We start from the raw sequence: 12,421 nt of genomic DNA, 5'->3' as shown, positions 1-12,421 counted from the left end.
GGCCCATATCGTAACAACTCAGTGAAGTTCATCAGTAGGAAGGGATTCCATTCCATCGACTGTCAGTGATCACTGGATCACTGGATTTTTTTGGAGGTTTGCACCCAGTATCCCAGCAACTGTCATGATTCAGAAATCCTCAAGAAACTTCCATCCTCCTTTTGATTTGAGGGGCCAGAGGCCTTGAAAAGCAGTTATTGGAGGATTGGGGCTGCCTATTGCAACACTGGCTGATAACACTGTTGCACAACCCCCTTACTGAGGCTGAGTGCAGATACAATATTATCCATACTTCGAACAAGGCAGTCAATAGGCCTCCTGAGTATATGGTTTCATTGCTTGATGGGGTCTTGCAGTATACTCTGGATGAGTGTGCAATATCATCCTAGCATGCCATGATCTACACAACTGGAGCAGGCAGCAAGGGGATGTAATGGATACTGAGGAACTGAAAGAGCAGAAGCAATCTTCTGCAGCGGCAGATGAGCACAATGGGGGGGAGGAAGCTTCCCTTGAGCATAACAGAGCTCAGCTGCATCAAACACTACAATCCAGAGAAAACCTGATTGACACCAAGCAATGAGTGCTGGGGGCAGCCAACAGTCCCAGATTGTACAATGCACATTTGGGGAGGTGGTACCATATTAGTAATGTCACTGTGCTAGCAATCCAGAACTCCAGACCAATGTTCTGACATCATGGGATTGAATTTCACCATGGCAGGTGGTGAAATTGAATTTAATGAAATCTGGAATAAATAGTGGCCTAATGTCAAATGACATTGGCATATCAATCAATGGACCATATCAGTTGTTATAAAAACCCATCTGGTTCACTGATACCCTTTAAGGAAGGAATTATGTCATCCATACCATCACGTGACTCCAGTGACTCTAGCCAGTGATGCCCACATTCCCATGAACAAACAAAACAAAAACTTTGCTGGTTAACAATGCAATAAACAGTTAGTATTCTGGGTGAGAAATACAACTTCCTGTATGTTTTTTTTTCTGTTGCATTTTGGAGTTTTTAATTAAAACACAACTTTTGGATTTATTTGAAGGCTTTCCTGCACAATGATACAAAGCTGAGCTACATTAGGCATTAGGGAAAGAGTAATGACTTTTTTAAATAATATATTTTTATTAAGAAAAAAATAGATTTTTAGATATGACAACAAATACAAAACAATGCAATTCAAAACAGTACAAAAATAGTACAAAACTAAACCCAAATAATAATAAAAATTCCCAAACCACCCTCCTATACAAATGTATAAACATATGTAGAGAAGTATAAAATTTTAAAAAATCCTAAACTAGCTACTTAACTAACTAAATAAATACCTAACAACAAACAAATAAATAGTAATAACTCAGCCCAGCCAAACAAAACACTCATACATTCACAGTTCCTCCTCTCTGGATATTGGACTCATGAAACACAATCGTTACGGCTATATAAAAGCCCTTGTTACTGTGGCAGATAAATCTGTGTCCAGGTATTTCAAAAAGGGTTGCCATGTCTTATAAAAATTCTCAGTTTTGTGGTGTACCATATTTGTGAGAAAATCCAGGATAATATGCTCCATAACAATCTTCCGCCAACCCGACAGGCCTGGGGGGTTTTCTGATATCCAACCTAGTAAGATATTCTTCCTTGCACAGAATGTAAGAATATTGAAAAATTTTTCCTCATGCGAGTCTGCAGGAAATACAATGGGTAGGCCCAAAAAGAGCGAAATAGGGTCCTTCTCCACCCCTACACCTAAAATCCTCTCCATTGCACCCACCACAGCGCTTCAATATGTTTGAAGCCTGTCATAAGACCAAAGACAATGGGTAAGAGTACCTGTACAGACCTTGCACTTGGGACATGCTGAAGATACCCCTGGTTTAAATTTTGACAAACGGTCTGGGGCTAAGTGGACCCTGTGGAGAATCTTCAACTGTAAAGCATGGGTCCTATTGCAAACTGATATCTTCCTTGCATTCTCCCAAATATCCTCCCATGCCTCTGAAGAAATTTCAACACCCAGCTCTCTTTCCCACATCTTGCAGAGTCGATCAGACTCATCTGAGGTGGCACCCCCCCAATTGGTGATATAAAGTACTGACAGAGAGTGTACTCTTAGCCCTTAGTACCCCTCTTTCTATGTCAGATTTGTAGGGATCAGTCAAAAGTGTGGTCTTTTTTTGAATAAAATCCCTAACTTGAAAAAAACGAAAGAGGTCTCTATTAGGTAACTCGTACTTCCGTACTAACTGATCGAAGGACATCATTACATCTCTCTCAAATAAATCACCCATGCAAGATATACTCCTAGCTGCCCAATGTTTAAATCCTGAATCTATCATAGCTGGTTGAAAATCTATCATACCCACTAAAGGTGTAAACAAAGATTTTTTGCCAATATTACCTTCCCTCTGCCGAATTGCCCTCCATGCTTTAACAGTATTGATGACTATTGGGTTATGGCAATATTCCCTAACTGTCCTCACCTTATCCAAAAACAGCAAACTGGTAAGGGAGCACCTTGCCTGGGAGGCTTCGATATCTAGCCATGTTGAAAGAGGGTCCCCACAAACCCAATCACTCACACAGGTCAAGAACGAGCTTAATTAGTAATTTTTAATGTCTGGAAGGTCTACTCCCCCCAATCTGTGAGGCAACTGCAGTTTGGCTAATTTAATGGGCTGTTTACGGTGCCAGATAAAGGAGCTGAACCAACTGTTCAGTCTCCTGAGTGTTTGTTTATTGAAAATCAGGGGGAGCATCCGTATAGGGTATAGCAAAGGAGGGAGAATATTCATCTTAATAAGCACTAACCAACCCAACCATGACACTGGAAGTGCCTCCCATCTTTGGAGATCTTGTTTAATTTTTTCAAATAATTGAGTAAAATTGGCTTTGAACAGCCAATCCAGAACTGGAGTAATGAATGTGCCCAAATACACAAACCCCTCCCCCCCACCGCCCCCTCCCCAGCATCCCCCCCCCCCACCACCGTGACCACCTAAATGGGAATCTATAGTCACTCTCAAGAGCCAACTCTATCGTAAGACCACCCATAGGCACAGCCTCTGATTTAGCAAAATTAATTTTTTACCCTGAAAAAGTGCCAAACGCGTGAATACATTATATCAAGCAAGGCACTGAGACTGCTGGATTTGTCAAGAAAATTAGAGCATCATCTGCATACGGCGAGATCTTATGTAATTTTGACCCCACTTCTGGAGCTGATATATTGAGATCCCCACGAATGGCCTCTGCCAACGGTTCAATCACCAACGTAAAAAGTAATGGTGAAAGGGGACAGCCCTGCCGGCTGCCCGAGAAATATTAAACTTGCTTGATCGTACCCCGTTGGTAATGACCGCAGCGCGAGGTACGCTGTACAGAACCTTTACCCATCTTATAAAAACTTCACCCAGACCAAACCGGTCTAGAGTATCGAAAAGGTACGGCCACTCAACTCGGTCAAATGCCTTCTCTGCATCGAAAGAAATCACCAATCCCTGTATTGACTGCTGTTGGCATGCTTGATTTACGTTAAGCAGCCTCCTAACGTTATTGGAGGATCTGCAACCCTTTATGAAGCCCGTCTGATCCTCTTTAATAATGGAGGGTAACACAGTCTCTAGCCTTAACACAAGAGCCTTAGAGAGGATCTTAAAGTCCACATTTAAGAGCGAGATGGGCCTGTATGAAGCACAGTCTTCCGGATCCTTCCCTTTTTTAAGGATAAGTGAAATATTAGCCTCTCTCAGAGATGGTGGGAGACAAACATGACTATGTGAATCATTAAACATATTCAGCATTGGACCTGACAGTATACTTATAAATTCCTTATAGAATTCACTGGGAAGTCCATCAGGACCGGGCGCCTTTCCACTCTGAAGTTGCCTCACAGCTTCCAGCACTTCTTGCTCTGATAATGGGGCATTGAGAAAGGACTGTTGTTCAGGAGTCACACCCGGGATCTTCAGATGTATAAACAATGATTCCATTTTAGCCTGCCCCACCTCATTTCTCAGACTGATATAACTTAGAGTAGAATCTCTGGAATGCCACATTAATCTTTTTAGAATCACATGTTAGGTTCCCAGACCCCTCCCTAATCGCTGTAATGGTTTGTGGGGCACTTCTCTTTCTGGCAAGGTATGCTAAGTATTTGCCTGACTTGTCACCATGCTCATATAACCTTTGCTTTGCAAAAGCCAGCTCCTTCTTTGCCATCTGCGTGAGCACGGAATTTAGTGTAGACCGCAGTGCCGTAATCCTCTGTAGTTTGACCAACGAGGGTCTGTCAAAATTGGCCTTCTTGGTTGCCTTCAACCGTGCTTCAAGGAGATGTTGCTGCTCACCCTTCTGCCACTTCCTAATTGTGGAATATGAAATAACTAACCCTCTGGCATAAGCTTTGGCAGTTTCCCAGAGAACAGATGAGCTATCAACCGAGCCTATGTTGATGTCTAGGAATGCCTGAAATTCCCTAGAGAAATACTCCACAAACTTGTTGTCCATGAGAATAAAGGGGTCCATTCGCCAGTACCTTGAATCCATTGTAACATCCTTAATTTTAACTACACTGGAGTATGATCAGAGATGGCAATATTACCAATCGTACAAGATGCCACCAGATCCAGGGTAACCGTAGGGGTCAGAATAAAATCAATCCTCCTGTGACATCTGTGCGGATTGGAGAAAAACGTAAAATCCCTACCTGTAGGGTGGAGAGACCTCCAGACGTCCACCAGTCCTAATTCCCCACACAAACCTAATAACTGTTTAGTTTGTGCAGAGGGTATCGAGGGATCTTTAGGCAACCTGTCTACTGTCGGGTCCATGAGGCAGTTAAAATCTCTCCCTCTCATGATGTGCCGAGACTTAAGACTTATCACTTTCGAAAAAGCATTTACCAAGAATTTAAGAGGATGTGCTGGGGGACAATACACATTTAAAATGTCATATTCTTCCCCATTTATCAAGGCTTTAAGAATTACAAACCTCCCATATATGTCTTTAACACATTCTAACAATGTAAATGAGAGATTTTTCCTTATCAACATAGCCACTCCCCTACTTCTGGTTTTAAATGATGAAATATAAACTCGGTCAAAGCCATTCTGCTGTAATTTCAGATGCTCCTTGTTATCCAAATGTGTCTCCTTTAACAAAGCAACATCGACCTTCTCCTTTCTAAGACTCAAGAGTACTTAGATTTAATTACTTACAGTGTGGAAACAGGCCATTTGGCCCAACAAGTCAACACTGACCCGCCAAAGCGCAACCCATCCATACGCTTACATCTAACACTACGGGCAATTTAGCATGGCCAATTCACCTGACCTGCATATCTTTGGACTTTGGGAGGAAACCGGAGCACCTCGAGGAAACCTAGGTAGACACAGGGAGAATGTGCAAACTCCACACAGTCGCCTGAGGTGGGAATTGAACCCGGGTCTCTGGCGCTGTGAGGTAGCAGTGCTAACCACTGTGCCATCGTGCTGCCCACAAGTACCTTCTAAATTGGTGAGTGACATCCCTTGATATTCCAGGTACACCATTTAATAAAATCATTAGCCATAATTCCAGAGAGGAGGAACCCGAACCACAAATTGTTGAGCCTTAGTGTCGCATGGTCCACCGAATATAAAAACTACATAAACTAAAACCACTACATTTAACAAACATATAAAATTATTAAAGATAATAAACAACAAAAACTAGAAAACAAACCAACATATAAAGCGCCAATAGCGCTGAGTAGGGGAACTCACCCCCTGCCCGGAGGGGGCAACTACCCATCCCGAACTGTCCATAAATAGGCATCTAACCACCTCAACCACCTTCACTTCTTCCAGCTAGAGCCGCATCACAAGCACAAGCTAAAAAGAATAAACACCCCATAGAATATCAATATGAATAAAAAACCATTCTTTTATTAAAAAAGGGAATAAATACCCCACCCATCCTTTGGTATGTCCTAACCTAGAAATTTAAAATGTACATCTTAACCACCGCCAGACATAGTTTGAACCAAATTATTGTCAATAGAGGTAAAAAAATGGGGAAAAAAAAAATTCCAACTGGATTTCCTCCATTTCTTTTACAGAATGCTAAACGCAAAACCAAGCAACAATATTTATACATACTACAATTGTTTAAATTAGGTTAGTTTGTCCACAAAGTCTCTTACGTTCTCCGATGTGTCAAAGTGATGCATGGATCCATCTAAGGTGATCCGAAGCACTGCCAGATATCTCAGGGAGTACTGAATCCCAAGCTCCTTCAGTCTTCTCTTGACACCATCATACGATTTTCGTTTCTGGATCGCCGCCGCTGAAAAGTCCTGAAAAATCATGATCTTAGACCCCTCGTAAATTAGAGCCTTTGGATCCTTCCCCTGGAATCCGGAAGCCTCCATGACTCTCTCCTTATCCCGGTAATGATGGAAGCGCACCAGGAAAGGACGAGGGCGTTGACCCGGACCCGACCTCCGTGCTGTGACCCGGTGAGCCCTTTCTATCTTCAATCCTCTCATGCCTGTCTCCAAGTCAAGGAATTTCGGAAGCCAGTCTTCAACAAATTCTGCAGGCCGCTCATCTTCCTTACCCTCAGGCAGACCGATGATCCAAATGTTTTTTCTCCTGCCCCTGTTTTCAAGATCATCCACTTGGTCACGCAAATTACAAACCTGCGTCTTCAGGGCTTGGATCTCTTCCTTGAATGAACTGGCATCAGCTTCCACCACTGTGACCCTGTGCCCCACCTCATCCATCCTCTTCTCCAGGTCTCCCAGCTGCTGCTCGTGCTTCTGCAGCATGAGAGAGACTGGAGCCAGCTTCTCTTCAATCTGTTTCCCCAACATCTCGCGAGATTTCGAGAGCTGGTTCACAAGGTCCTGGAGAGTAATCGGCTCAGAGGCTGCTGAAGGCTGAGCTACAGGCCTGGCCTCATATGCTCCTCCTCCCTTTTTAGGCATTTCTGGACAGCTGAAAATACAGGTCAGTCAATTTTTAAATGTTACTTGGGGCTCCACAATCTTTCCAACGCCCCAAGAAATCCTGATGACCTGGGTTCGGTGGGTTAAAGGACCGTCCTGCTCCTGCTGCGATGCGAAGCTCTGCAGTGTGATCTTCTCAGATCACCGCTATCTTAGATTCCCCCAGAGTAATGACTTGAGAGGGTGTCAACATGGAATGTGACTAAGGGCAGGTAAACTATGTGGCCTGGTAATTAAACAGCGATTTGGTACGAGGTTGGAATTGAATGTGCAAGAAAGCATCAACCGTGCCACCTATATGTCTCCAGAAATGTGTGTTTGTGGCTGCTGTGCAATTATATTGACAGTGAGAAGTAACTTTCTATCGCCAAAGCTTGCCAGGTGTAAGGCGAGTGCTTCAAAACAATACTGGCACTAGGCAATACCAGTCTATTCTAGGTTCTTCTGAACATAGCGAGCAGGAGAATTCAGCAAGAATCTGCAGAAAGGGGTGGGATAGGTAGTTAATGAGGTGAGTTTGGGTCCAGAGCTCAAGAAAACCCACTAGACCTCGCAAAGAGAAACGCTCAAAGTAACTCAACAATAATAACAGTTAAATCAAAGATCGTCAGCTCCTTGTTTGTGAAAATCCCTCAGGGAGTTGTTATTGCTGTCCTTACTAAGATTAGCTATATAATACATACGTAATGATAGAACATTGCACAGATAATCTCTGTACTGACTGAATAACCAACTTAGTCTGTTTTGGAACAGTCTTCATTAGAAGTGATGTTAGTCCTCTGTATAATGTAAATAGTTTAAATAATTAATAGACGGTTTCCCTGCATTGGTAATTTAAACTGTCTGTGAACTCACCCAACTAATGTGTGATCTGTGGATTAAATTTGCCCTTTAACTTCCAGCCGCAGTTTTAAGAGAAACCATGTGAGAATATTTGCAGTGAACAGCAAAAAAACAAAATGGCTGTCCCAAATTGGAGCTGAGGCAGCCTGACCCATTGTATTAGGACGAATTCTTGCTGCTCGGCTCGTGCCCAATCCTTCAATGAAATTCTAATCTCACCAATCCCATTACAGCCTGCCAAAACCCTATCCCACCATTTCCTCCTGACTTCTGCCGACAGTTTAGGGCAATTTGCATTTGTTCAGGTTGCGCTGCTCTGGAAGCAAGGCCATATGATGGTCATTTTTATAAATGACTTAGACGCAGGCATAGGTGGATGAATTAGTAAATTTGCAGATGACATTAAAGTCGGTGGAGTAGTGGACAGTGTGGGAGAATATTACAGGTTGTAGGGGGACTTGGATAAACTCCCAGCAGAAGTGGGCTGAGAGGTGGCAAATGGAGTTTAATGCAGCTAAATGTGAAGTGATGTACTTTGGGAAGAATAACAGGAAGGCAGAGTACTGGGTCAATGGAAAGATTCTTGGTAGTGTGGATGTGCAGAGGGATCTTGAAGTCCATATACATAGATCCCTGAAAGTTATCACCCAGGTGGATAGTGCTGTTAAGAAGGCATGTGGTGTGTTAGGTTTCATTGGTAGAGGGACTGAGTTCTGGAGCCGCAATATCATGCTGCAACTATTCAAAACGCTGGTGCGGCCACACTTGGAATATTGTGTACAGTTCTGATCCCCATATTTTGGGAAGGATGTGGAAGCATTGGAAAAGGTGCAGAGGAGATTTACCAGGATATTGCCTGGTCTGGAGGGAAGGTCCTATGAGGAAAGGCTGAGAGACTTAGGTCTGTTCTCATTGGAAAGAAGAGGCTAAGGGGGCTTTGATAGAGACATAGAAGATGATCAGAGGATTAGGTAGGGTAGACAGTGAAAGTCTTTTTCCTAGGATGATGACATCAGCTTGTACGAGGGGACATAACTACAAATTGAGGGGTGATAGATTTAAGACAGATGTCAGTGGCAGGTTCTTTACGCAGAGAGTGATACGGGCGTGGAATGCCCTACCTGCTAAGGTAGTCAACTCAGCCACATTTGGGAGATTTAAACAATCCTTAGATAAGCACATGGATAATTTTGGGATAGTGTAGGGGGACGAGCTGAGAATAGTTCACAGGTCGGCGCAACATCGAGGGCCGAAGGGCCTGTTCTGCACTGTATTGTTCTATGTTCTATGGTGAGAGTTTATTATTCTTTGACCTGGGTCACTCAGTTACCTGGCTGGTGTAGGTTAGATGCTGCATTTATGTTTTAAACTTCTTAAAATATTGTTACCTTTTACCACCCAAAGCAATATTCTTGCACGAACATACAAGCAAGTAACAAGAGTAGGCCACTCAGCCTTCTCGACAATTCAATAAAATCACAGCTGATCTAATTTTAACCTCAACTCCACATTCCTGCATATCTCCAATGACTATTATCCACTTGGTAATTAGAATCTATTTACCTCTGCCTTAAAAACAATTAAAAATTCTGCACTCACTGCCCTTTGAGGAAGGGAATTTCAAAGACACGACACTCTCTAGAAAAAAAGCTTCCTCATCTCTGTTTTCTATGGGTGATCCCTTATTTTTAAATTATGATTATTCCACAAGAGGAAACAGCCTTCGAACATCCACCCACTTAAGTCTCCTCATGATTTTATACGTTTCAATTAAATCGCCTCTCACTCATCTAAACTCGAGAGGAGAACAGTTCTGATGAAGAGCTTATGCCCGAAACGTCGACTCTCCTGCTCCTCGGATGCTGCCTGACTGGCTGTGCTTTTCCAGTGCCACATGTTTTGACTCTCAACTCCAGAGGATACAGACTTAGGCTGTGTAGCCTTTCCTTATAAGGTAACCTGCTCATTTAAAGTAATGTCTAGTAAGCCTTCTCTAAAGTAGTTTCCAATGCATTGATATTCTTCCGTAGGCACTGAAATATCTTCACAGAGGCCAGGTATCCTGTCACCAAGTCATCCTTTATTTACACATACAAAGCACTTGACACTAGTCTGGCTTCCTCAGAGTGAGCAAAACCTTTGACACTCCTGTTTACATCTATCAGCCGGGGTCCCCGATTGGACCTGATTAACAACCCCAGAGAACCCATATTCTATGAGGTCCACCTGGCTGACCTTGTTGCAATCACTACAGGTACAATGATCAGTACTATACAAAGTACTGCAAATGCAGTCTGATCGATGCCCTGTATAACTGAAGCAAGAGCTCACCACTCATGCATTCAATTCCTGTTACAGGAATTCTATTAGCTTTCCTGACTATTTGCTGTGTCTGCATACTAACCTTCTGTAGTTCTTACACCAGGTCAACAGGTATCTCTACATTCAAGACCCTTGCAGCCTCTCATAATTTAGCTAATATGTTTCTTTATTTTTTCTGCCAAAATAATCGACATTATCAACATTACACTCCATTTGCCAGATCTTTGCCCACTCACTTAACATAACGTATTCGTGTTTGCAGAAGCCCTGATGAGTGGGAAAGAAATAACATAGATGGACAACATTTTTATATCGAGGCAGAAGTGTTTTCTGAAAATGGGAGAAATAGTAATGAAATCTCTGGTTATATATTATTCACTATTAATTCTGTTTCTGCACCATTAAACAACGCAATCAGTACATTCATACACAAATTGCAAATATAACTGAATTCAACTGTCTCCTTTATATTGTGCTGGAACGCCATTAAATATTTTATGGTAAAATACCTTTCAAGACCCATTATCAGAACAATGGTCTGCATGAGCAAAAGAATATAAGGAATTATTCAGTTATTATGCTACTCCAAACCACTACCTGGGTCCCCCACTAATACCAGACACAGTTAGAAAATGCATGCAGCAACTGTAATGGTCACTGATAACTTCCGAGTTGTGTTTCACAGACACTGCGCCAAAGGGAATCAACTATGTGGCATTCACTTTGCAATGCAGTTACTCCATGACTATTTGCAATTGCCCAAATCACCGTGAGTAGAAACATGGCTCCATGCCCTTACCTTCTCCTGTGGCTCTGGCATTTTCAGCATTAAAGGTGCCATGAATGAAGAAAAGAAATAATACTTTTGTCCAGTGTTTCATGTTCAGCATTTAAGGCCTTTTCTCTTTTAAAGATTGCAAGTTACACCCCTTTAACTACTGCAAGAGAAAAAAAAAGGCAAATCAACCCCCACTTTACTTTACTGGTTAATCAAACCTGGCTGCAATTATATTAAATCAGCTTGCTATTTTTCCCAAAGCTCTGTTGGTGGTGATAGTCTGAAGCTAAGGGATGCCAGTGATATGGGATGTCAGTTAATGTTTTTTTATACCTGAAGGTCGTGAACAAACTGCTCAGGTGACTGTGACTCGCTTGGGTTCAAGTAGGAACACATTGCGAAAGGATTGCAAAAGCGATCGGGTGCTGGAATACAGCAGAGAGCTTGATTCCAGCTTTCAGAAATGAGAACTATCAGAACCATTTGGCTGATGGAAGAAAACTCTGAAATTGTTTGGAATCGCAGAATTGTTATGGTACGAAAGAAGGCCATTTGCCCTGTCGGGCCGCACCAATTGTATTTGCTGGTGCCAATCTCCTGCCTTTCCCTCATATCCCTGCACACCATTTTTTTCCAAGTAATCATCCAATATCCTCTTTAATCCCTCAACTGAACTTGCCTCCATTACATTTCCAGGTAGTGCATTCCATATCTTATCACCTCGCTGTGTGGAAAGGTTTTCTCTCACCTCACCCTTCTTTCGCTTGCACATCACTTTAAATATGTGCCATCTTGTTCATTTTTCTTTTATGAGCATGAACAATTTCTCCCTATCGACTCTATCCAGCTTGCTCAAGATTTTGAAGACCTCGATCAAATCTCGTTTCAGGCTTCTTCTCTGCAAAAAGAACTGCCCTAACTTCTTCGTTCTATCCTAGCAACTAAAGTTTCTCATCCCTGCAACCATTCTTGTAAATTGGTTCTGCACTCTGCCCAATCTTTCCTATAATGTGGCACCCCGAACTGTACACAATACTCCAGCTTCAACAAGTATCATGTACAAGTTCAAGTTAGTCTCCATGCTGTTGTATTCTCTGCCCCTATTAATAAAGTCTTTACCTCCCAACTGAAGACTTTTTGACAGCCCCCAAACCTTTCCTTCCCATCTTTACTTCCTCATCGGCCGTCAATGTTGTGGATCGGTTGTGGCACCTGATCTCTTCCCATTGCTAACCTTAATCCCTGCCCACTGGTAGTAACATCATTCCTACCAGCTTTAAACAGGAATCACAGTTGCAATATGTTCATTATGCCAGGGAGGTTTGGTGGATGGTTTACCTCTGGTTTGCTGCACTCCTGAAGCCCATTTGTTATCAACTTCTTCTAGTCAATAATTGCATTCCAATAACATCACCACTGCCAACAGAATGACACAGATGTAGCTTTGGAGACTGAAAGTGGTCCACAAC

General features: G+C 42.5%; 1 protein-coding gene across 1 annotated transcript in view; it reads right to left on the bottom strand.

Annotated features, from left to right (window-relative positions):
• The window catches only part of lipca (lipase, hepatic a), a 96,861-nt gene extending 85,609 nt beyond the window's left edge, over positions 1-11,252 (bottom strand). The window contains exon 1 of the mRNA XM_072565018.1: positions 10,974-11,252. Within this exon, the coding sequence (XP_072421119.1) occupies positions 10,974-11,064 (91 nt within the window). The 5' untranslated portion in view covers positions 11,065-11,252. The remainder of the gene's footprint in view (positions 1-10,973) is intronic.
• Positions 11,253-12,421: the final 1,169 nt, after the last annotated feature.

This window comes from Chiloscyllium punctatum, chromosome 48 (genome assembly GCF_047496795.1).
Source record: "Chiloscyllium punctatum isolate Juve2018m chromosome 48, sChiPun1.3, whole genome shotgun sequence".
NCBI classification, from domain to species: Eukaryota; Metazoa; Chordata; class Chondrichthyes; order Orectolobiformes; family Hemiscylliidae; genus Chiloscyllium; species Chiloscyllium punctatum.
This window is presented reverse-complemented; position numbering and strand designations above follow the sequence as displayed.